The sequence below is a fragment of the Stegodyphus dumicola genome, chromosome 4 (genome assembly GCF_044657685.1).
Source record: "Stegodyphus dumicola isolate Sdum_Otavi_A_Nest chromosome 4, ASM4465768v1".
NCBI lineage: Eukaryota > Metazoa > Arthropoda > Arachnida > Araneae > Eresidae > Stegodyphus > Stegodyphus dumicola.
In genome coordinates, this window is record NC_140771.1 from 177,863,980 (window position 1) to 177,891,211 (window position 27,232).

Here is a 27,232-nt window from a genome sequence, read left to right on the forward strand (position 1 = left end):
ATTGCATACAGCGCCATTTCCCCCCTGGTGGTGAGGTTTCGAACTTCCTTTTTTTCGCGGAAAATAAATTCCCATGACCTCCTTTACATGATAACATTTTATCCAGTAGTTTTCCTTTTATGACCGTTTCAATGTGGAACTTTAATTATAACCACTCTGTATATTATTAAATTTTAATTTGAAGCTATGCGTTATATGTATACCATGTGTAAAATTTTCGCTTTTATGGAAAAATAAAAAATCGAAGCAAATGTACTTAGTATAATGGACCAAAACTGAAAACATTTCCCCTCCCTCCGAAAATAAAATATTGAAATTTCGTACTTGAATTTATTGGGTTATCGAAATATTTAATTTGACTTATCTTCTAAGTCCTAGTTCCGACAACAATTCCGTCAAAAATTCTGAATTACTTAAGCTAAAGTAAAAGATTTAGTATATATTCACTGTATGTTAATAAAGTAATCAAAGTGTAATAAAAATAGATTGATGTAACTTTTTGTCTGACTGCACAACATGTAATGGAAGAGAAGGTTTGTAGAGATCTGTTTTTGGCATGCCTCTAAAAGTAGATGTCATATTAATTTTGTCTCTTCAATGTCAAAAACCTTTCCTTTGAGAGGCAACTTTAGTTTTTGGGAAAGAAAATAAATCACAAGAAGACAAATTTAAAGAACATGCAGGACGATTGAGTACACATACTTATTTTCGGAACACAAGCGGTTCTCCGACTGGTTATTGAATAATGAAAAGATGCATTGTCATGCAATACAAAACATTTGGAATACGTTTTCTGGCTGAATAACGTAAGATTAAAAGTCATCTGCTTAATTCACATCCATTTACAAGTCAACTACTCAGGCAATTGCAGAATCGTTTTGATCCTGAGCTTGTAAGACAAACCTAATATCACTGGATTTAAACACTTCTTTAATCTTCCGAGAACATTCCTTCTTTAGCTCATATTCGAAGAATATTAAGTGAATGCAGTTATTGCCAAAGAAATTGAATATTCATTTGCACTACGGCTTGGTAGTTTACTAACGAGTTAACAAAACTTAAATTCTGCTTTTTGTGTCTAAGATTACGACAATATTTTAAATATTTACAAATAAAATATTAAATTGGAGCCTCATCAGTTGCCTAGCATTCGAAAAAAAAAAAAAAAAAAAGATTGTTAAATACTAATTGTTTGCTGCTCAGTCTAACCCAGGCTGCATGGTTGGTTTTCGTAGTTTTTTAGGTTCTCTTTACAAAGATTCTCTATGAAAGCATCTTAATCAAATAGCTCCCATGTTCTTTCTATGTTCCAATAACCAACTAACCTAGTTTAAGCATGATTTCCAAGTGAAGTTACTAGTAAAATCCGAATACTCATTAAAAATCATGTAGCTAGCCAATCGGGAGTAACATGAAAGATACGGCGCCAATAATTGAAATGTTGTTACGGTACGCTGTTTCTTAACTTCTTGACTTAGATGGTCATTCCTTAATTAAATAGCCCACCAACGGCCGAGCGGTAAAGACGCTGAACACTGGTAGTTCAGTCCGAGGTTCGAATCCCGCGAACGGGCTGGCTGCATGGGCGGTTTCGTGGTTTTCCCCATGTGTAACGTGTATACGAGCCAGTTTCCCTTAGAAAGTCCTCCACGAAGGCATCCCTCCCTTTAGGAAGATAGCCCTCGTGTGCTTTGCCATAATTAAATAATCCAATCCAATCCTTAATTAAATATAATTGATTTGTAAATTCTACTAGAACTGACGGTAAGATTTGAAGTGGAAATAAGTAATATGGTGTGTAATCTTGATTAATATAAAATTAAAAATATTTGCATAGAAAAATGTTTGCATTCAGACAGAAAGTTTTTTGAAATATTTGCAATTACTTTATAAGAAGGATTTATTAATAACCGTAATAATTACTTATTATATTACTGATGATTAGGATTGAGTTCTTGACAATTACATTCGAAATTAGAATTTTAAGGATATAATGAAAATACGCTACGCGCAAAAATACATTTTAGGAAAAAAAAATTAGTTAATTTTTTATGTTTTAAAACTTCTTAAATTCATTTAGTAAACATCGTATCCTCGTTGTTTATTGAATCCAGAATGTTAGTGTCATTTATATAATTATTCTTACTTGTCCGCAGAATCTGCTGACTTATCCAGCCATTAAGTAGCTGCAGATCATTTCTACATAACCATTGAACTTCCATTAATTCATTCTCTAGAGGGTTGTATGTTTATATCATAATTTGACTTTTATAAAAAATGATTATTCTAAATATTATGTTTCTATAAAAATATATTGTGCTTTAAAAATATGGATGATAATATCAGCCGCTCTTTCAGCCACTTCAAAAGCAACAGTTTGTTTAGAAATAAATTATGCAGTTAATGTCATAAAATTCAAATAAATATCAAACGAAAATTCTCAGTTTTAGACAATTCAATTTAAACGAAGTAAAGTAGCAGACGATAAAACGTCGAAGGTAAAAATTTACTTTTACAAAAACTTACTCTTAAATTTTTTAAAAAGAGAAAAGATACGAGAGAAATTAAAAAAAAAAATAATTAAAAATTTGAATAATATCATCTATAATTTAAAAAATAGCCTTTCATATAGTATTAATAAATATTTATTACGCATCATTGAGGGAAAAAATGTCATATAATTAATTCTTCGTAAAATTTTACTTGAAGTTTAAGGTTAAAAATAGCTGTGGCAATTCAGTATAACAAAAATCCATAGACCACATTTGGCGTTATTATTGCTCAAAAAAAAGGTGCCAAATTTCAAAACGCAAATTTTACATAATGCGAAATTATGTAAATTCGTGTATATCTTAGAAAATTTTGAATAAAAAAGTCTAATTTTTTGCAGATATGCTTAAAAATACACCTACTTTAAGATGATGGTAAAAATTTTATAGGTTATAATTCAAAATTTTTTTCGAAAAATATATAGAAATTATTTAAAAATAGAAATTTAAAAAATAAAACGCAAAAAATGGGTAAATTTTATTTGGAATGAACCAAAATTTCGAAATGTGAGAGAAAAAATCAAAAAAGTTTAATAAAAAAAGAGATATTAATAAATATTTGCCAAATTCAATTAACATTGAGGAGCTAAAATTTTGAGAGCTAATATTTTAAAAACTATTCGATTTTTACAAAACTTGGTATTCTGGCATAATTTGAGTCGTAGAATCGAAATATGTAAAAAAATTGGTATGTTATTTCAGAAAAAGTCCGATTTTGTGTCAAAATACCTATGTTAGAATAGTGCTATATATAAATCTAATATATATCCTAAGTCGCGCTTTCGAGACATGAAAAACGCAGTTTGAATTTTGTCAATCGGCCCAATAGACCGGGAGATATAGCACTGTCCCATTTTTTTTTTTTTTTTTTTTGAGCAGTGTACATAGAGGAGAGTATCTTGAATTCAGTAGTAGTGGCTGGAGTTCAGAGATTAGCCCAAGAGTGATCGACTGAGTTAGGAGTTGTACTTTAGTGCTTTGCTGTGAAGCTGTCTTCAACGTTACAGCCTAAAGGCTGTGTTGCTGATTGTTTCAGTGTGTTTGTCATAGTTTTTTTTATGATTGTAATGCATCTTTGAAACTGTCCTGTGTAATACTGATGAATAAATTATTTTGAATCTTCATCAAGTGTTGTCATCAATCGCTCCAAATCCTCGAACTCATAGAATGCAACAATAAGAATGATTCTGTAAATTAGACGATAAAAAGCTTCTTAATTAACAGAATTTTAAATACATGATAAAAGAATTCATAGTCTTGAAACTGTTAAGAAATAAATATTTATTCTGTGTAAAATAGTAAATATGAGGTAGCCTAATTATGGCAGAATTTTTTTTAGTTATAGCTAGTACAATGGCAAACATTATTACTAAGCTTAAAATTAATATTTTCAAGTATGGAAAAGGTAATTTATTGAGTGATTTTAGATTGGATTATGTGAAAGCAGATTAGGATTATCTGCATATGAAAAGAGATGTATTTTTAGAAAACATTCTATAAGAAACTGACCTGTACTTTTATTACAAAACTCGAAAGGTTGCAAGGGAAACTGGTAATTTTCTATTTTGGGGGCATCAGTTGCTAAATGTGCACCAAACTGCCAAATGCGGTATTTATATCATACAAATAGCTTTGCAGTGCTTAATGTACCCAGTGCTAAGGTTATCTGTAATGTTGAATTTGTTCAGTTCTGTTATTTCTTTGAAGTGAAAACATCAGAACAGTGTGAAAATTTGGCAATACATGTTACTAAACTATATATGCAGTACAAATTCTGAGATTCGGACTCGTCAGGAGTTCAGTGTTCCTGGATTTGGGATTTTTTCAGATATTAGATCATCAGTTTAAATCCAGTAAAATGACATGTAGAAATCATGAAATTAAAAATATGACATAGTGATCCATGAAGTAAAAGAAGCATTTATGATCATAAGGGAAAGAGAAACAACAACAAAAAAGCTCAGTATTTATATCTTTGTTGTATTAAACATTTCTTTTTCTGTGTAAGTTTAATTTACTTCATTTTTTTGTGCTGATACTTTCTCTTTTAATTCAGTAGATGGACATAATTTCTTGTTTAGTTACAATGCTGCATTTTTCAAGTCCTGTAATTGCCTCATCAAAAATTCCCATTAAATTGTCAATTTAAATATTTCCGTGTGTCAGAAATGGGATTTATTACAAAGTTGGTTACAACTAACTTTTATCCCTTTCAACATACTCTCCTCCCCTATCTATACACTGCTGCATACATGCCTTCCATTGTTCAAGGTAATGCTGTAGATCAACCATCGTCACCCTCTTCAACTTTTGCCTTTACCTCTTCAGTATACTGATAATGTGTTCCCTTCAATGGGCTTTTCACTTTTGGCAACAGATAAAAGTCACGGAGAGCCAGGTCTGTTAATTACGGAGGTTGTCCGCTAAAAATTATTTCACAGATAGGGCATTCTAGGTCGGCACGTTGTCATGATGCAGAATACATATGGCATTCTTCCACAAATCCAGTCTTTTATTTCTTACTCTTTCCCTCAAATTGATTAGGACTGCTTTGTGATTAATGGCTTGACCCTTAGGCATTCATTCAGTCATGATATATATATATATATATATATATATATATATATATATATATATAAAAGTAAATAAAAAAAACCTGAAAGGTTTCAGATTTTACGTCCAAATGGGCAATTTTTTTTTTTTTTTTTTTTTTTTTTTTTTTTTTTTTTTTTTTTTTACATTTTGTATGTTACCTTTATTTATTTAATATCATGTTCTTTGCACTTAAACTATAAAATTCAGTTCAGCAGCAATGTTGCAAAATAATTTTAAAATAATTTCCGATACACAGTAGATAATTCCCCCCCCCCGGTAAAGTGTTGCTATTGATCGCTTTTAAATCATTGAGTTTGTTAATAAAAAATTTGTTAAAGTTTTACAAAATATGAAATCGATAATAAAACAAATTTCAAATTTGGGCTTTCCGATGCCCATATTCGCAGTAGGATTATGCCATTCAAAATTGGATGACTCTAGATCCCCTTTATTTTATCCGAGAAACATACATTTATGCAGATTCTTCATTATTTAACTTCTTCAAATATAATACAGTGCAATAGTATTTGTTGGCATCAATTTGAAAAGTGAAACTGACATTTATAGGGAACCAACACAAATCGCAAAACGAAAACAACATTATTGACGACCTTGATTCTTCAGGGACAAAGCCCCTTTGGACTAAAAAAAAAATCAGCATTGCTTTCAGTTTTGACTTTCTCATTCGTGCTTTTTTTCATTCTTGGTGATGTGGAAGTCTTCCAGTACATTGATTGACGTTCCTAGATCATACTAAGAGATCCATGTTTTATCACATGTGATGATCTGTGAGCAAGTCCGGTTCTTGATTAGAGCAAATGTTTTTCTGATTATCTTTTACTTCCTAGGCGAGTTTTTCAGAACCGTTTTTGTTCAAACTTTTGTCATGTTTAATTCATCATCAAAGTTTGTCTTACTGTCTCTTTGTTTCACCATGTTTGCAATCATCAGAATGCTCAGATGTTGGTCTTTCCACACATTCTCATTCATGTTCTGAACGTTTGAATCAGTTCTTGAACTCGCAGATCGACGGAGATGCTTGTCATATTCAACCTCTTCCCGACCTTCTGAGAACCGCTTGTATGATTCAGAAACTTGTGCATGTGACATAGCATTATCATCAAACTACCTTCTTTAATATAAGAAAACATTCTCTTGGTGACTTTTCTAATTTCGTTAGGAATTTGATTTTTAAGTTCGTCATGATTGTGGCACTACTACAGAACAATGCCCTCTACAACTAAGTCTCAAACTAACAAAAGAAAGACAAAACGAATGCTGACTGCTGTTGAAGGTTGCGTTCCAATATCAACCTCTCCCCTGCAGCTGTGTGATAGGAGGTTCGCAATCTCATTATATAATTGCCTAACCTCATATTTTCTCAATTTAGAACCATACTACAGATTTTTGCCATCCGTTAGTTGATTGATGATTGAGGCATTGTCATTGCAATAAAAAACTTCTGTTATCTTCATTTATCACCACTTGTAATATATTTTTTTAAATCCCACTAATTGGAATATTTTGCTTCTTATTTGCAATACTTGAACACCTTCAAATCTGTGGCTATCATCTTAAAGCTTAGCTAATGTCCGCTACACATTATTGACGATGTTTCATGAGTTTGGTGACTAAAGACCTGTTCTACTAAATTTTGTCTCGCTTCTATCGCTTGCTGATGAAATTAAGCTTGAATTATATTATTTACTAATTTTATCAATTTCCTTCACATATTTAAGATTTATCTGAGTCTAGAATAAATAAATTCCCATTTATACTTAAGGTTTATCCAGGGCTGGCACTAGATATTTTTCAGCTTGGTGTGGTCTCTACAGGTCCAAAATTCTGCCAATTCCTTCTTAAATTCTAAAAATTTTGCTGCCCCTAAATTTTGCATTCCAGTGTCTAAATCCTAAAGCTTTTGATATTGTTGTGTGCGTACGGGTTCATTACGAAATGAATGCACAAGTCCGATGAAAAATGAACAAAAATTTATTATTATCACAACAAATATGCTTAAATTTCCTAAAATATTCATGCAGTATTACAATCTCACAGTAGTTATCATTTAACTACTCAAATGTTCAAAAGAACTTAATTCAAAACAGCTAAAGAAAGCTAATCCACGAATTCGCTACAGTCAACAAGAGCCGTTTTCTAAACAAACTCTTAAACAACAATAAACTAACTAATTACAACGAACTGAGAGGTTTTCCTCCTTTTATAAGATTTTAAAATAGCGCGCGAAAATTTCTAGTACTTTCTCGAAATCAAAAAGAGATATTTATTAAATGTTACATGCACGCGCTCTTGTATTTTCAATTTTCCGGCTTAGCTTTCTTTTAATATTCATCACGCGCTGCACTGCACGGGAAATAAAATCATTTAATATACAATTCAACTAACATAAGCTATTTAAATACCAAATACATAACACTGCCCCCTTCCCAAGGACTGCACGTCCTAGGCAGTACAATCCCTGGGCAGGAAGGCAAACTTATACTGTGGCATAAATGCAATAATAGCATTACATTACAATAATAAACAACATGAACAATAAATGCAATAAATAAAACAAATCAAATGCTATCAAATACAAATCAAATACTAAATATACATTTAGAAACAAAAAGGACAATGGTCTTACACTATTTACAATTATTTACATTACATACTATGACCATAGTAATGAGCTAACCTGTCATAATGAACGACTTTAGTTTAGAGTTCGAAGACTCATGGATCCAAACCACAACATCATTCAGCCTGTTTAGGACTGTGTGCGGACCATCCCAAGGTGACTTACTCCTTTTTGTCGAATTGGGTTCCACAACCACACCTTTTTCTTCCAAATTTCCAAATCTTTTCCACACCTTGTCTCCTTCTTTGAATTTATGTCCAGTAGCTCTCGTGTCGTATCTGGTCTTCACCTTCTCCGTTGCCAAGTTGACTCGCTTTTATGCAGAATGGTGCATCACCTCAAACCGGGCCTGGACATCTTGGATGTATTTCTCAGGCGATGAAGGTGCATCCGTAGGGCGACCAAACAAGTCACAAGGCTGACGAAGGTCTGGACTAAAGAGCATCCCGGATGGAGAACAGCCAGTAGTCTGGTGTTTCTCTCTGATCCTAGTATGATTTCGGTAGATAGTCGTGTCCTCAGATGTTGACAACAGTTTGTTGTTTTTGAAGTCTAAGGAAAAATTATATTTCCTTAAAAAGTCCAATCCGAGTATGCATGGATCTGTAATATCCACCACATATGCCGTGTGATGGTAGGAGGCTGTTCCAAACATGACTTTTAACTTCCCAGCTATGTCAATCTTATCATCAGATGCAGTCTGAAGGGTAACACAGGATGGCATCAGTTTATCTTTAATCCGTTGAGCTAAATCTCTCCTAATGATGGTAACATTAGCTCCTGTGTCAATGATCATATTGCAAGGAACTCCATCGATGTGCCCATTGATGGACAGTCCGTTACTGTTGCCACTCACTGTAGAACTCTTGAGCGCCTTAAAACAAGGTTTTTCATTCTCTGGCAACCTCCGTTCCTCGATATGGCCATTAATTTGTTTCCTGCATCGTTGCTGGGAAATGATCTTATTTTCCATAACCCAGAGTGTTCTGCAATTCTTCCATACATGGCCTTCCGCTCCACAGTACCAGCACTTTGGTTTCTTGTCACACCTTTTCCATCCCATGGCATTTAGTTGTCTGTTTAACCCGCCTCTCTTATTTTCCGTGCTCTGGGGTGTTCTGCAGTTCCTTTGTATGTGGCCTTCAACACCGCAGTTCCAGCACTTTAGGGTTGGTTTCTTCTCACCAGTATTCCGTCTTAAGGCATTCACTGGTCTTATCAAATCATCTGCTTTATTATCCGTGCCCTGGGGTGTTCTGCAATTCCGTCGTATGTGCCCTTCAATACCACATTTCCAATATCTTAGAGACACTTTGTTCTCACTCCTACTCCCTATCAAAGCGTTGACTTCTCTGGCTAATTTATCTAAACGAGCTATCAGTTGATCCACTGGGTCGTGGACTTGTACAGCTCTGACTGAGTAGCGATCTCTACGACTTGCTTGCTGGGCTGCCTCCAATTTCACGGCGTACAACAGAGCACTTTTTGCATCTTTAACATCCGCCATTCTCAGAGCCTTCTGTATTTCAGAATGAAGTGTTTCGGTGGGCTTCTGCTGACGGGATTTTAGTTGAAGCCTGCTGTAGTCTTTTAAACACTTCTCCCCAAAGCGCAGCTCCAATGCGCCGGATAGAACTTCAAAGTCTAATCTCTGGTTTTGGGGAAGAGTCTGCAGGATATCCGCTGCATCTGCTCTCAAAGAAGCGGCAAGATGACAGGCCTTAGCTTGTGAATCCCATCCATTCGCTTCCGCCACTATAGAAAATTGCGTCTTATATATTTGCCAGGAGGTCTTTTCCATCATATGTAATGTCCCATCATGCGCTGCACTGCGCGGGAAATAAAACCATTTAATTTACAATTCAACTAACATAAGCTATTTAAATACTAAATAAGTACCAATATTACTTAATTTTGGTGCTCAAAATTTTTAATAATTTTGGTGCTAAATTTTCGTGCTCAAATTTGGTGCTCTAAAAGTTTTTTCTCTCCTAAATTCAGCTGGCTGATGCGACTGCACAGGGTCTTGCGCTGCTCTGAGTAACAAATTAGTGATTTGCATCTTGAAAAACATTAAATGTAATCTTTTGACCTTTGTACTGTTTACAAAATTTATTTTTTGCATTTGGAAGGAAATTTCTGTTAAAATTTCTCCATGTCACCACCCTCAATACTCTGCAGTGGTGATGTCTATAATCGTTGCAAAGCGTAATGTCAACATAAAAGGTTACCATATCAGTAATTGAATACCAAAGAACCTTTTATGGTTCTTGGTATTCAATTACTGATATTAAAAATTAAAAACAAAATTTTTACACATCACCTTGAGTCATTTTTCAAGCTTCAGTGTATTGATTGCCATGTGGGTGTCAGTGCTGAAGTGAAATTAAGAATTGAAACTTTCCACTTTTTTTTTTGGGTTATGAAAAAATATTAAGTTTGCAAATGTAAAGCTTAAAAAAAAATCATTCAAAAAGTTCATATTTTAGATCATTCTGGGATACTTTGGTATTATCGCAGTCACCTCTGGCACTATGCAATAACAATTCTTCAGGTATCCATGTCCATAACTGTTAAGTTTAAATAAGCAAAGTCAGTGTTTTTTAAATGCCGTTTTGGTTGTATTACCTCTAAAGGCAAATTGTAATATTTTTCCTCTTCAGCTGAATTTTGATATATGCACTAGATTTGTCTGCAAATAAAGAGAGTTCTGAGAAATTTTTGTAGGAATATAACATTTTGCCACACAGGCAGGAATGTTCAGATTCACATTTGATGATGTTTTTTGGAAAGCAACTTTTTTAGAAATGCAATGTAAAAACATGTAATGAACATGTCTTCATTCGAAATGATAATTGATTCAAAAATAAGTTGCCTGGCATTTACTACAGCAGTCAGATTTATAGACTGCTTAAAGAGAGACTTAATGAGATTTAAGTTTTGCTTGGAGTTAAAAATGGTCGGTAAGACTGTGGTAGATTGGAATAATTATATGTGGGATATGCATAATAACATGTATGATATGAAATACATAACTTTCTCTGATTTGAGTTTACCATTTTTTTCTTCACCAAAAAATTGCGAAATTGCACAAAGGTGGTTGTGATAATACCAAAGTACCCATTTTGGACGATGGACGTCCATATTTTGGACATTGTACTGTATTATGATATATTACTGTTATTACAGTTTTGTGTATTCTTAGATTTGATGCCATCTAGTTGTATTTCATGCTAATGTTTATATTTGGCTGTAAATGGTACACCATTAACAGGAAAGTATTAAAAAAAAAAGGAAACCTGAAAGCTTGTAGATTTTATTTTATGCCCAAAGGTTTTTTTTTTTTTTTTTTTAAAGCATTTTGTGTGTTACCTTTATTTATTAAATATCATATTCTTTGCACTTAAATTATAAAATTTAATGCAATAACAATATCACAGATTATTTAAAAGAGCATATCTTTAAAATTTCCGATACACAGTCTCGTGCGCTGGAGATAAAAATGGTTCCCCCCCTGTTCAGAGTTGCTTTTGCTCACTTTAAAATTGTTGAGTTTCATAATCAAAAACTCATAAATGCTGTACAAAGTATGATATAGATAATAAAACAAATTTCAAATTTCTGCTTCTAGATGCCCATATTCGGGTGGAGACATACATTATTGAAAATTTGATGGCTCTAAGTGCCGTTGTTTTATCACAGTGTGAGAAACATACATACATTTATGCATATTCTTCATTATTTAATTTCTTTAAATATAATACAGTACAAAGTCTGTAATCTGGACTCGTCGGGACTTCGATGATTCCGGATTAGGCGTATTTCCAGATTATAGATCATCAATTTAAATATGGTAAGACGGCATGCAGAAATTATACAATTAAAAATGTGAAATAAAGAGCAATTATGATCTAAAGGGTATCAAAGTTTACAAAAAAAAAAAAAAAAAAAAAAAAGCTTAATATTTATTTGTTTACTTTATTAAACATTTCTTTCAATGTAAGTTCTTTAAGTTGCTTTGTTTTTTTCTGTTAATACTTTCTCTTTAATTCCATAAACAGACATCATTTCTTGTTCAGTTACAAAGTTTCACTGTTTAAGCCCTGTAATTGCTGTGTCGAAAATACCGACTAACTTGTCAATCGAAATATTTTTCATTTTCAATAACCTCTCTGTCACTTTCTTCACTATCGGAAGCAGTATTTTCTGGATCTAGAACCATACCATCCGTTAATTGATTGATGGTTGGGGCATTGTCATCACACTGAAAAACTTCTGTTATATCGTCTTCATTTATTACCGCTTCTCCACATTTTTTTACAAAATCCAATAACTGGAAAATTTCACCTTTAGTTTGTGATGTCCGAAAACCTTGAAATTAGCAGCTGTCATCTTCATCGTTCTCACCATGAAATATGGTAACTGGCCATAAATTATGCCAAGTATCTTTTAATGTATCTGGAGACACATCCTCACAACTCGCATTGACGCGTATGCATAAAGCATACATTAAAAAAAAAAAAAAAATATGTTTGTGGCTTTGAGGTCCGGATTAAAGATTATTCCGGATAATGGACGTCCAGATTACGGACTTTGTACTTTACAGGGTTCTAATATGTAGTGGCAACAATTTAAAATTATTTCACCATTTATAGTGAATCAATGCAAAATGCCAAAACGAAATTAACAGCCCTTCTGGGCTAACACCATTTGAACTTGGGGGGGGGGGGAAACAGAAGTAGTGGGGCGTGTGGAGTGCACTTGTTGAAGTCAAAACCATTATTGCACTTGTTGAAGTCAAAACCTGATATTGTATGCATTATTAGTTATTGATTTTAATACTGAGCTCCAACAAAAAGAGTTCAGTTTGTCATTTATTTTAATATTAGCTAACAACTTAAATGTACATATTTATTTTGTTTATATTAATCTTCAGATCTGTTTATCAAGAAGTAGTCATATTTTATAATTGCTGAATAATTATGAGAAGTAAATGCTTTTTATCCTTTTGACTTTTTTTTTTTTTTCATTTTGTACTTAATTCTTAAAATACTGTTTTTTGTTTTTATAATGTCTTTCAGACTCATCCACTGCTTATTAAAAATTTTTTGGTGTTCATTTTTTGAAATGGAAAATGCTTTTGAAACTGATTTTAGTTTTGTGTCTTGTACCTTTTAATTTTTAATGAAAATAACACAGTTTTTAAGTACATTTTGTTGTCTACTGACTGTGTGTTATTTTTGCAGAATGCTGCAAGAATTATTGATGGCATTAAGTGGAGTACCTGGGAACATATTTTCGGATGTTTCAAATGATATAAAGGTTAGTGTTAAAATTAGAAATAGGTTTGATAGTCCTTTACTTACTGATTTTGATTATGTCAGTTATGTTCTGTATATATGTTTGTATAAAATAATTATCATTATGAGCAGACTTTAAGTATTTCAAGTATGTACTCTTTTCAGATATTGTTTTGGCATCTAAAAGTAAGACTACAAAATTTGAATAATGTTTGAATTAAATGTTTACGATATGCCTTCTGCTTATTGTATTACTATTCTTTATAGTTTTTGTGACAGTAATTCAAAGTTAATGCTATGAATTTTATCTAAATTTCTGCTCCTATTTTGTGCTAAACAAGATAAAAAATATTATGCGAGATTTACCAAGAAATAGACATATCGAATTGTGACTGCACATGGGAAAAATGCTTCAGAATATTATAAGGTCCTCATAAACCATGTGCCTTATCCGGTGATGTCTTCGTGGATAATTTTCACTTTGCTGAAATCATGAGGCTATGGAATTTATTCAGTCAGCCTTGCATCCATGATCATCTTTGGGACTATGAGTATCATCAACAAAATCTATTTTTAGCATATGGAGAGAAATTTTCGGTAAATTTTTCCTCATCAACAATTTTTAGTGCATTAAACTTAAATCTGTAATCATCGCCAAGCATAATGTCAACATAAAAGGTTACCATACTCCTTTATTATTCAATTACTAACATAAAAAAAAAAAAAAGTTTAGGCATCGCTACATGAGTCATTAATCAAGTTGTCATGTTTTGATAAACGTGCGGTGATGAAAAGAAATTATAATAAATAATGATTCGCTAGGTTGGCGTCAGATCACTGATGCATCTATGTGGAATGTTTTGGCTTGAGATGTGTGCCAGGCAGATACGCAGCAATGGAGCCAAATTATTGATCGTACAAATTTATGCTAAAATGATTGTTACTTCAATAACAAATTATTTTATTTAGTGTTGAAGTGAAATTAAGAATCTGGACTGTCCAGATATTTTATTATGCGCGGAGGGGAGGAATGAAATGCACATGCGTAAAGCCTACGAGCAAAATGTTGTTGGTGATTTTGAGGTCCGGATTTTAGATCATTCCGGATAATGGATTCCGGATTTTGGACTCTACTTCAGTCCTAGGTCTGTTGGTTCTACCAAACAATGAAAGTGGTGCTATGAGTTTCTTACAAGAGTATAATTAATATATCGCCAAGTAACTGTCAAAGTTCAAATTGGTGCTAAATGAAGTTTTATTCGACTTAATCAAAGAAGGCATGCTGATGTTTGAAAGAATGAAATCAGTGGAAATGTGAGTTGGCAACTAGTTTGTGACAAGTAGATTGCTATTTATGCTATTTATTGCCAGAAGATTCATCTACTGCTTGCTGGTTTAAGGAAATGACATCAGTGAAATTTTGCAGAGACGAATTCAATGTGGCTGATATTACTATTATAGATTGGAACAATTATTTGAGAGAAATATGTGTCTATGAGATGTAGAATCAGGAAAATTAAATAAAAAATAAATAAATAAATGCCGAAGGCTTAATTGTAGAGGTTAATGAAAACATGTTCTCTGAAAGAAAAGATATTGTTGGGTATGTTCTGCCACCTCAATGGATTTTCGGCAGTATTTGGTGGAAAACTAAAGAAATCTTACTGTTAGAGTGCACAACTGAAAAGCCACACAACTTTGTTAAATGCAATTAAAAAAAGCATTGACCATTTATTCTCTTTGGCTGCCTATAAAACAGAAGAATTCCAAAAAGCCGGTTTTTGAGCTTTTTCAAAGTGAACCACAAATTCAGTTTTGTACATCTACATTTCTGGAGTTCATCTGCAAAATATTCAGTGGGTAGGGCTCTTCAAAGGTTTCAAACAAGAAACATAGGGGTACAATAAGACATCATTTGTACTCAAAATAGAAAGTCACTGCATATCACAGCAAGGCGAGAATTTTTATTATAATTAGTGGAAAACATATGGTGGAAAACATTTCTAGCTCGGTAAAAATCTCTTCAAAGCTGTTTTAGAAAGGATTGTTAAATATTTTCCACCCAAAATGTAAAAAAAAAATTATTGTATAAAATTACTTCCAAAGCTAGCCAGTTCTCCATTTACATGTAACTACCAAAGTAAATTATTTTTATAGGAAAGGACATCACAAAACACATTTGCATGTTTTGTAAAATGTGTTTGGTTAGCTTAAGATTATGTTGCTATGAATGCATTGCACTTTGGCAGCCGAAGATAATGGTTCGATAAAACTATCAAAACTAGTCCTGTGAAAATTTGCAAATGTAACGTTGATTTTTGTTGTTTGACTTCTAAATTAATACATGACCTTATTCCAGTTCCATGTTCAGACAAGGAATTATGAAAATAGTAACAAACTTAAAGAAAACTGTCACTTCTGGTGATTGTTTGTAAATAAAATTTAATCTCTTCATAAACTTTCTGGCTCAATATTAATTATAAACTTATTTTTTGCTTATTTATTGCTTATTTTTTGTTATTAATTTCTTCTATACAGTGTGCAATGATAACTCTACTTGCTGATGTACACATCCATTCTCATCCATTGATATGAAAAAAGTATATTCTCTGGTTCTTAGTTATGGATGCACAAATCAATGACAACCATAAAAAAAATCTTAAAAGCAGTCTATCTGTAGAATTTTTGATAGAATATTGTGAGTAAGTGTTGCCATACACTTCTTTTTTATGTTTGCTATATTATTTACATTTGCTATATAATTTCTTAAACAGTGCATAATAGTAACATTGTGGCAGCATCATTTTATTTAAAAAGTGATTTGATGCAAAAGTGAAATAAACACAAAATTAAGGATTGAGGCTACTGTATTTCATTGCATTCATAAGGAGAGCTCTTCTTAATAATGAGATTATTCTCATTGCATTTAGCATAATTCCAAGAATACATTTTATGCTTATTATATGTTCTCAATCAAATACCTATTTTAAATATCGAATTTGAGAAGTTTTGGATTATCCCATAGTATATATTTTTCTGAAAGTCTGTTCAGCACTTCAAGCACACTTTCGGTTTACCAATTTTAGCCACTTTCATGTATCTCTCGACTGTTAGACAATCAACTTCCTCCTTATTGCCAGTGAAGAAACAGCAAGGGAGACAGACAGTCAATGGAAGTTAGGAGTTGTCTGCAAGAACTTTGGTAGAGTATTCGCATCTGAGTTTTTGAGTTTAGTTTTTACCCAGTGGGGCACTGAGACAGCACCTGAGTTAAAAACATTTAAATCTATGGTTGTTTCCTTAAACTATGTTTTATTAAGCTCTGTAAATATTCCTCTACATGAAGTCATGTTTATAGATAATAAAAAAGCGTTGAAATTAATTTTATCTTGGATGTGATACTCTGTCATGTTGTCAAGCAAGACAATCATGCTCATCTTATGCTAATGTAGAGAAAATAGAAAGTCATTGTATATCACAGCAAGGCGAGAATTTTTATTATAATTTTTTAGAAGACTGCTTGTAAGTATGTTTAAGAAAGTAATTAAAAGCTGTGATCTCATTTTGGTGAAGGAAAAAGCTGTACAGACAGTATTAATTCCTGTAACTAAACAAAGTATGGAATTTATGTTTTGATTCAATAAAGTTCTTTTGAGCTTAAGAATGTACCAAATGAATTATGTACGTTAGAAATTTTACTAAAATTGATAGGTGACAAATCTTTGGTACTTTCCCTTTATGCACCTGTGACACATTTTGGTGGGTTTTCAATTGTAGACAGTTTCTAATTATAAGAATAGCTAATAGATACACAAACACACATGTAATAATAATCCAGATGGCACTATCGTTCGATGTCAGCATGGATTTGGCTTCTCTTTCACGGGTGTCAAGAAGCATGGAAGGTGCGTAACAGAAAAGTATCAAATCTTCTAATAGTATATATTAAAGATGATGATGATTGCAAAGATTATGAAAAAATTAAAGATTTTTAATTATTAAGGAATGTGAATCATCACATTATATGTTTAGAAAATTTTTGCCAAGCTAAAAGATTAGTGGAGGAAACTCATTTGCAGTTTGCATTCATGTAAGGTCACATTGAGTACATTATTGTAAAAGCAGAAACATCAATGATTTTGAGTCTTTAATTAGCTTAATTATTTCATATAAACTTTTTCAAACATTGGATAATGATCTGGCATCCCATATTGCAGTTCAGCGAGGAGAACGTTGGCTGGAAGAATTTGCAAATGAATGTGATATTTCACTGCAAAAGGTACATCTTTCATTGAGATAAGAGGTGAAAAATGTGCCAGTTATTGTGATGCATTCAGCAAGAATTTTAAATATATTCCACTAGCACCAAGAAAACGTTCAATGGTAAATGAAAAAAAAACATTCTTTTTACCTGCAAGAATGTTACGTTTGTAGTAGCAGTTTACTAAAGACTAAAGATTATATGAATAGGTGAAATATATTTAATAGGTTCAATAAACAAAATGATAATATGCAAGTAAAAATGAAAGTTAACACTTCAAGTAAACTGAAAGACTATGCGGTTGTTGCTTATGCAAGTGTCCTTATGAAAAATTTAGTATGTCCTTTGCAAATTATTACTATTTATGTTGAAGGCAAGCAAGTAGAAGCAATAAAAGATTTGGGTATGGAAATAATAATTTTGAACACAGCATTAACTCCTTACGTAAAAATAGAAAGTAAAGGTAAAATTATTTTTTTAAGTTCTCCATTTGGTGATGTAGTCAAGGCAACATTAGCAAATATTCCCATTTATTACAAAAAACCAAACAGTTGCCTGTATTCGCAGGTAGAATCTCTTTTCACGTTGGCAGATAAACTTTATGTTCAATGTTTAATTACACCAGATGTATAGGGATCGCATATTTGAAGAAGAGAATTTATGTCAATCATTAGTCTCCTTGGAAACACAAAAACAAATCAACAAAGAAAGAGCTGGCACCACTAAACTTGCAACTATGAATCTTTTTAGTTGATCAGTTGCTAAGCAGGATCAAGAGGGACTAAACAAAATGGAGAATTATTCCGAGGCAAATAACCTTAAGGCCAAACAAAGGTAATTTTTTTAAATCCTGTGCCAGACCTAGGCATTACTGCCATTAGTTTGTGACTGGCAGCCTAATACAATTCAGAAACTTTAAAAAAAGTACAATAATTTTTGACATCATTATTCATTGTCATGTCATTAAGCCCAAAACAAGGTTCCAAATGGTCACTGCTTGTATCACCAATATCACATAATGGGGAAGCTTTTAGAGGGTCTTCTAAACCAGATCTGTATAGGTGTTTTATGAGGTAGTCATATCCAGTTTTTAAACTAAAGTTAACGACACCAACAGGTCTAGTTAGGTCGCAAGAAATGGGATTCTTCATTAGGGAACCCCAAATCTTCCTCTTCACAGAGTCCCCATTCCTCTCTCGAAGATGAGCTCTACGTTTGGCTTCAATGATTCTCTTAGCACTGTGATAGTAAACAGGAGGCTTTGGTTGAGGAAGGACAGATCCAGCCTTGGCCAGAGTGTCATCAGACTCGTTAGCTGTGATTCCACAATGACTTGGGATCCACTGCAGAGACCTTGCAACTGTTGTTTATTAGAGAATTTATCACAAGTTGACAATTTAGAACAGACCCATCATTTGAGAGTATGACTGAAGAAATTGCTTTAATAATGGCCTGTGAATCAATAAATATTGGAAATCTTTCTTCAATAATGGCCAAAGTATTCATCCTCAGTTTTGTCTCAATGTAGGATTTTTTACTGGTTGCCAGAACCAAGTCTAAATTATAATTTGCTGAGTTCAAATGTTTTAGAAACGCACCAGTCCCAAGTAGTGACTGTCTGTTAAAAGAAGGGATATAAAAAAAATCAGACAGTTCACTTGTTACATGGGATTTTAACCTAAGCTTTGCAGGATTGTACATCTTCCAGAAATAATCACATCTCATCAAGCTCTTGACCACTTTGAGAGCAGTTATTTTCCTTCGATGAGTCAGAGGTTCAATATTTGTTTGCAATTGCATGGCCTGGATAGGAGCAGAAGATGCTTCTCTGTCATGATTCTCAGGGCATTATTCGTAGTAGTTCCAATCCTCTTCTCCATAAGATGCAGAATCTGGAATGAATTTCTTTTAAGGCACAAATTATTTTTAATAAAGAAAAATTTGTAGTGAAAACATAGAATAGTTAATTTTCCTGGAAAATTATCAAAATAAAGTCCTTCAATTAGCACATGGCTTTATATTAAAAAATTATTGAGACATGGTAAAACAAGAAAAGGATAAAACTTTCATTTTACTAACCGAGTATATCCAAAAAATGCAGAAAATTACTGTGAAAGGTGCGAGAAATGTCAATTAAAAAGTCCGGAAAGGGAGATGAAGCAAATTCCGATTAATTCTGTTGTTTGCACACCATATCCCTTTTATACAATGAATGTATATATTATTGATGAAATTTCACAGCCTTCAGAGAGAAAACATAAGTATTGTCTTTATTTAATAGGTGATCATTCAAACTGGCTGGAAGTCATATAAGTCTTTCTACTTTTTCTAACTTTAGCTCACAATTGATTCAAAAATTTCGAAAAAGTTTATTTACCTATCCTCATTTTCAACACCAGGTTACTCTGCATCGACTGGCTCAACAGAAAAATCGAACTGTGTGTTTAAACAAATGTTACTTCATATAATTCGCACAGATCCTTCTAACTAGGATGAATGTATTCCCAATCTACTTATTGCATGCCATTAAATTCCAAACTACACTACCAGTATCTTTATTTAAGCTCATGTAAGGTCATGAAGCTAGAGGTGCCTTAACAGTATTACAGTGAGTGTAAGGAAATGTGTTTTTGCACATTCATAGATAAATATTTAGGGTATATGATAAAAGGTAGAAGACATTACCTGATCCCGAAACATTATGAGCCATCAAAATTGTAGAAAGTCCTAAAACTAAGCTTGTCGTAAAGAATGTTTGAGACTTTTTAACTATTCTCATGATTACTTGAAGAATTAATTCAGAAATAGCTCAATCATCGATGAAGCTTATCAAAAAGAAGATTCCAGAGATAATTCCATTTCCAGAGACGTTGAGGAAACAACATTTCAAGATCTAAAACAGGGGTAGTTAACCTTTTCACACCTACTGCCCATTTTGTAGGTAGTAAAATAATTTCCTTACCTCTCATCGGTTTCGCAGTAATTTAATTTAGCTTAAATGCAAAGTAAGTTTTTGAGTAATGGCTTAGTAAAAATATTTATGGTTAAATTTATCCATTTATTTATATTTTGTTTGTATTTATAAGAGACGGAAAATTTATGTGTTGCATAGCTAGCTGCATATTTAGCTGGGACATCGGTTCCTGCAAAAATGTTTCAGCTAGGAATCCTTCAGTAATAGGAAAAGGATAAATTTATTTCTTTAGGAAACTTTCTCCTAGCCTCACGCTGTGTTAAGATGTGATAATTCCATTTTGTATACTATAGTCACAGAACAGCATCTAAAAGAAGCCTTATAAAAATATGGAAACAGGCAAAGCTTTATAAATATAGGAAAACAGGAGACAGAGAGCCACTTAGATTTTCATTATCGGATGGGCAAAAACTTCTACCACCCACCATTAAAGCTTTAATTGCCCACTAGTATGTGGTGAGGACCAGGTTGACTTTCCCTAATCTGAAACATCAACTGCTTGAAGCACCACAACTTTACGTGCCAGATCCGAAAAAAACCATACACAATCCAATCTGACTCTAGCTCCTATGCAGCTGATTTATGTTTATCACAAAGAGACAGGAAAGTCAATTTTCATCTTATTAGCTTTGCCAGTCAAAAATTTTCAATAGCTCAACAGAACTGGTTGACTATTGAACGTAAGGCGTATGCTGTCCGTTAGGTGGTCATGAAAGAAGTTTGAGTGTTGGGTGTTTGGAAGAAATATCGAGTTGATTACAGATCTTAACCCACTGTTGTATGTGGTGTAAACAAAGAGCACAATACAAAGTTTAAACTATACTACTATTAACTAAGCTATTTGGATAAAATAAGAAAACTGGCTAGCTATGGTTTGGTAAAAAGTTGATGGGCAACCGCACAAGAATATGATAGTCTGTACATAGTTCACAGAACAGTTTATGTAGTCCTAGCACACACTATATTTCGTCATCTCTGGCACAAAGTTAAAATATCCTTAGATGTTAGCTTAACACTATTTAACAACTGGAACAACATTTTCGTCCGATACTCCTGTAAAACCCGTCTGCTTCATGGTTGAGAAAGTACGTCTGCTTTCGTCTATGTCCACTGCTCATCTGATAGTGTGGCAATCTGGAGTGGCATCAGTTCCACATCTCCTGGCTGGGTTTACTTCTTATATGTATGTGCAAAAGTCCACATCACATTCTGCCATATTACAGAGATGGGCAATGCGACTTCAATATTACAATAGTTATATTTCTCCTTGTCTTGCTGCAAAATTCAAAAATGCTGATAGTCTTTCAAGACTAGTTGGTGAATGAACTCAGTGTGAATGAAACGTGAACTGATATATACTACAGGCCATCCAAAAAGCAACACAAAGAAGAACAAGAGATGACAAAGTCAAATTTATTTCAAAGACTATACATAGTGTCAATGTTAATTCATTTAAAATACAGCCTTCTTTGAGGTAAAGAAGATGAGTGTGTCAGTAATGAGTGTTGCCTCCACATTTGGTCAGTAACTGCTACTACATGCCATGGCACTGAGTGAAAGAGACTTTATTGTTGGGGAATAGCAGCCCTTGCTGCCTCCACACATAGCCAAAGTTCTTCTTATGTACCGAAAGTACGTCATGCCGAGTTAAGCGTTCTTCAATCATTCTCCAGACATGTTTGATGGGGAATAGATCTGGAGAATAGGCAGGCCAGGATAACATTGGAATATGGGCTAAGAAGAAAGCCTGAAATATTGTGTGCAATGTGTAGTCACACACTGTTTTATTGAAATGTGGCTGTGGGCAAGCCCTAAAAGTTAGGAAGGAAAACAAGCTGCTAAACCTCAGAGATATAATATTGGCTGGTAAGTGTGCTGATAATGTATACTAGGGAGTGCAGTAGTGGAATTAACACCCCATACCATAACACTTGGGGCAGGACCTGTGGTTTAATACCATAACTTGTGGTTTAATCTTCAGTCTGATCAAAATTAGTTTGAATAATTATTCTTACTGATGTCCCAACCATAGCTGATCAAGCTCCAAAAATTAAATACAATGTCCCAATATTCTTATGATTCGTAGAATTAATTCATTGCAGTAATTCAGTTTAACTAAAATCATTAACTTGCAAATTCAATAACCGAAATTAAAGGTAAAAGAAGCAACGGACTCCTTGTGGACAGTCCATTGTACTGTAAACAATGTTGAATTGTTTATGCAGTCAGCATTCTTTGTGATATGGTTTCAGATGTTGCTTCTGTCTGTCCCTTCAATTATTGCCTTCTGCATCCACCGATTCCATATTCGTATGACTTTTGTTTGGCTATGTCTGACATGATGACCAGTTTTTTAAATGGCACCGAGGTTATCAATAAATCACCGATGCAAACCTTCAAATGGCTGGCAGTCCTAAGGGGGATTATTTATACAGGGTGAATCTGAGCAAAATTTTAGGAAGTGATAGACAGCAGTATGAGCAATATTCATGACAGAATGTGTGAACGGAAGGCAAGCGATGAAATGTTAAAGGATAGTTTTCCACTGGCACATGTAAAGAATAACATCACAGTGAGAGGAGATACTTCAGAAAACATTTTATTAACAGGAATATAACTGATGTACAAGCTCAAAGAAATTATTGAAAATACCTTCCACCAACTGTAATGTAGGCTTCACACCTGCGGCATAGGGATTGATGCACATTTGTGAAGACAGCAGGCATTTCGCTAATATTGCCGGCAACAATGAGGATCCTGGCAACTAGATCCACATCAGTTTCAGTGGGATACTTGTAGATTAGATTTTTCATATGGCCCCACAGGAAAAAGTCCAAACATGAGAGATCTGTTGATCTTCGTGGCCAAGCTATGGATCCACTTCCACCAATCCATCACCCAAGAAATTTCGTGGTTTGTATAACCAGCCATCCTCTCGGCAATCCACAGTAGAAAATGCTGTTAGGTGAGAAGATTGACCCTTTTATACCATTTACAATGGCACGTAGCAGCTCGCCGTTTGTGTTCTGACCATACATTCTATGATAAATATTGCTCATATAGCTGTCTTCTGTCACCATGTAAAGTTTTGCCCACTTTTTCAGATTCACCCTGTCGTTAGTTCATGACAAGAAGTGCACCAAGTAAAGCATGCTTTATTTTTTCAAATAATTTTAACAATTTATGATGATTCATAATTCTTTCATCAGAAGAAGAATTCTGACTATTTCATGTGTTAATGTATTCTTTTCCTAAAAAAAAAAGTTTAAAATGCTTGATTTACTGAGAGGTGAATAATAGCTTTCTTTCAAGAGAAATGCATTTTACCTTACATGCAAATATGGGAAAATGGCCATTAAATAAAACAACATGTCAATGAAAACATACATTTTGAATGAAATGAAATGGTCAGTGAAAGCATATATTTTACCACTGGTTCAATGGTTTCAGAATAACATTTGTAACAGTGAATCGATTATTTACTGTTGGGCAGAGGAACTAATGTTGCATAAGTGGTGAGAGAAGCAATTCAGCCTTTACAAAAGTACATATTGACTGGATGAGAGAGTTATATTCTCTATGCCTAATTGAACAACCAAATAAGTAAATATGTAACTCTGAAAAAACTGGCCATAAATGAAAATATATTCATATGGAGGGCGGGGAAAAATGTTGACAGGGTTCTTCTACAATACTGGATATTTGGTGTTTTATGCTAAGGAAGTGAATTCTTTCTTGCTCAAATTGTAAATAGAGAGGTAGTAATATTCATGGCAAAAATCATCAACTATGTACAAGAGAGACTGAAATTGTATTCAAATTGTTGGTGAGCATAAAACAGTAACTGGAAAAAGCAGTTACAGACATTTTATTGTGAACTATAAATGTCATTTTGTTCATCCAATTACAGCTGCTCATACACAGAATGGTGAAAAACAGTGATGCTTTTCTGAGTGGTGAAATAAATGTCAATGAGGCATAGTGTATCATCGCTGTGAGTTTTACTTTGCAAAGTTCATATGGCAAAATTACTTGAGAAAATGCATGAGAATCATGTTAAAAGCATTCATGGAAACATAACAGCCACAAAGTGTTTATGAGAAATAAACAATCCTGGTATCGACTTGGTGTTTAAAAATCAGGAGCTGTAATAATAAGAATATTGTTACGAAATGTCCAGGCGGGGTGAGATAGCTTCTCTGCAAAGCAGGTTTAGGGTTCCCATAAAATGGCAAGGGAAAGCAGGATTGCCACATTTGATGACAAAATTGGTGATATGCCATGGACGGATGGAGAACCTTCTAGAACGAATTCTTACCGGTTTAGCCTAGAATGTTCTCGAACACAAGCCAAAACTATATAAACCCTGCTGGTACGCGGAGAGTGAGAACGAGCTAGTTGGTGTCTTGAGTTAGCCAATCCGCGCAGAGTCGATCGAGTTGACAGACGGGCAGCGAGTGCCAAGTGGGTCGTCGAACGCACAGAAAGAGTCTTGTAGTGTATCGCGGTTAGTGCATCATCAAGAGAGTGTGTTGAGCTTCAGAAGCGACTGACAAGTGGAGTCGGGAGCTGTGCTCTGTGTGTTGTCAAGTGCATCGGGAGTTGTAGCGTGGAGAGTCTCGAGAGTGTGTGGAGTTCCGAGAACAATCAAGCAGAGTCAGGAGCTGTACTCTGGTGCTTTGCAGTGAAGCTGTCTCCATCGTTATAGCCTGATAACCTGGAGGCTGTATCACTGATTGTGTCAGCATGTTTATAGTAGATCTTCGACGACTGTAAAACATGATTTTGGAGCTGTCCTAAAATTGATGGCCAATCAAGTGTGTTTTGATACTTCATCAAGTATGCTGCATTATTCACTCCAAATCCACACAAACCCTGTAACGAATGTACAAAATATATATATATATATATATATATATATATATATATATATATATAATGTTACAACTGGAGTCTGAAGTGGGATTTGCTAGTGAATGCCAGTGACCCCCGCCTACAGAGGAAAGCTATGACGGAGGAAACGAAGACTTTGATAGACTTCTTAGCCAAGATAAAAGCCGGACAGGAGGAGATAAAGTCTGAAATCAAGAGCGAAATAAAACCATTCAAGAAAAGATGCAAGAGAAATTCGAACAGATGGAAATGAAACAAGAAAAGATTAAAAGCGAGATCGTGGAGCTTAGAGAGGATACTGGAGCAAAAATAGCAGCTGCGGAAGTACGATTTGAAAAAAAATTGAGAAAGTTCTGGAAAGAAGTAGATGTTTCGAAAGAAAACCGGACTGAGCCCAAGAACAGAGCTGAAGATTTCAAGGTTCCCCCAGTGTACTCTCATACGGTAATCAAACCAAGCACATACGATGGAAAATCATCATGTAGGGTAAATAAGACCCAGTTTTCCATTGTGGCAGAAAATAACAAGTGAGACTCCATCACGAAGACTTCGCGGTTGGCTGCGACACTCCGAGGAGATGCTGCAGACATCTTAGGGATCCTCTCTGAAGACCAGATTTCAAACTTCAATACCCTGTCAAATGCGCTGGAAATGAGATTCGGGGGAAAATGCACAAAGGGCTGTAGCCATCTGCAGTTGAAATCTCGCCAGCAGAAAATCACGAAAAGCCTTCAAGAATTGGCGACTAACATCAAGAGGTTGGCGCATCAAGCATATGCGGACTGTCCACCTGATGTCCGAGAAAATCTGGCCTTGATACATTTCGTTGATGCCGTTAAGGATGCGAAAATTCAGAAAGCTCTGAAATTAGCAGATCTGAAAGACCCGAAATCTGCCTTGGTCTACGCTATGAAGTTCGAGTCGGCTCAATGAGCGACTCAGAGATCGCCATCCTAGTAGAGTGGCTCAAATAGAAGATCCAAAATTTGGTGCTCGAAACTAAAAAATCTGATGTGTACACCACATGACTTCCTTGTACGGAATATTAAATTATATGCATTTTTTCTTTCATTTCATTTAAACTTATTGGATTGAATTAAATCTACTTCACCGACAGCGCATAAACCACAATAGAATAAATGCATTCTTTAAAATTCACTCTAGTATTTGTTTACCATAGCGACACCCTGGCGCTAGATTCACTTAAAAATTATTACTGTAACTAAATTTGTATTACTGTTAGATTGCGCGCAGTGCTTCAGTACAAATTTTAAATTTTCGGAAAATACAGTTAATTTTTTCTTTATAAAACAAATTCTTATACACTATTAAGTAAAATAAATCAAGAAAGGTAATCATGTATGTATAGAGATGACACACTGAAAATTTCATATATATAGGACCAAAACAATTTGACTTATTAAAACTTGAAAATCAGCTAAAATTCTCACTTTTTGTGTTACGCAGAAGTGATGACTCCCCTTCAATATTATGTTTTGTTCATATTATAACTCATAATGCACAAAATTTATATCATTTAAAGAATAGAATTATCTAATCGTTGCCTTATGTTTTATTCAAATACTATAATAAAGCTAGAATGATGTATAAAAGAAATTAAGCAAATAAAACAAAAAAGAAACAGTTTTTCACAGACGATTGAGTATTTCTCATTCAATTAATTCAGTTCTCACTTCGCGAGAAGGCAAAAATACATAAAAACTCAAAATATCTATATTCAAAATTATGAAGTAAATCTTAAACACTTATTTCCTCAAGAAAATTCCAGAAAGGATTAAGCATAATTTAATTGGCAATAATAAATGAAGGCGTTATCTTTGTTGTTGCGAAGCTAAGTTTCTCCAGATTGGCAACAAATCCACTAGTCTGCTGTTTCAAATGTAAACAATCAATGGCCGCCATAAAAAAAAGGCTTAGGGGCACTTAAACAACTTTAAAATTGTTGATAATTCTAAAAATATTGCATACAGATTTACTAAAGGCATAAAAACCTTAACC

The 27,232-nt window shown here is 33.8% G+C and overlaps 1 protein-coding gene across 10 annotated transcripts in view; it reads left to right on the forward strand.

The window, feature by feature from the left end:
* LOC118184465 (gamma-tubulin complex component 4-like) overlaps nucleotides 1–27,232 on the forward strand; it is a 139,995-nt gene that overhangs the window by 9,767 nt on the left and 102,996 nt on the right. For 7 of the 10 annotated variants that reach the window (XM_085815829.1, XM_085815831.1, XM_085815826.1 and 4 more), the window contains exon 2: nucleotides 13,032–13,107. In XM_085815829.1, the coding sequence (XP_085671955.1) occupies nucleotides 13,033–13,107 (75 nt within the window). In that variant the 5' untranslated portion in view covers nucleotide 13,032. Of the gene's footprint in view, nucleotides 1–13,031; nucleotides 13,108–15,623; nucleotides 15,788–27,232 lie in introns of all 10 variants that reach the window. The other 3 variants (XM_085815833.1, XM_085815834.1, XM_085815835.1) reach the window with 2 other exon arrangements.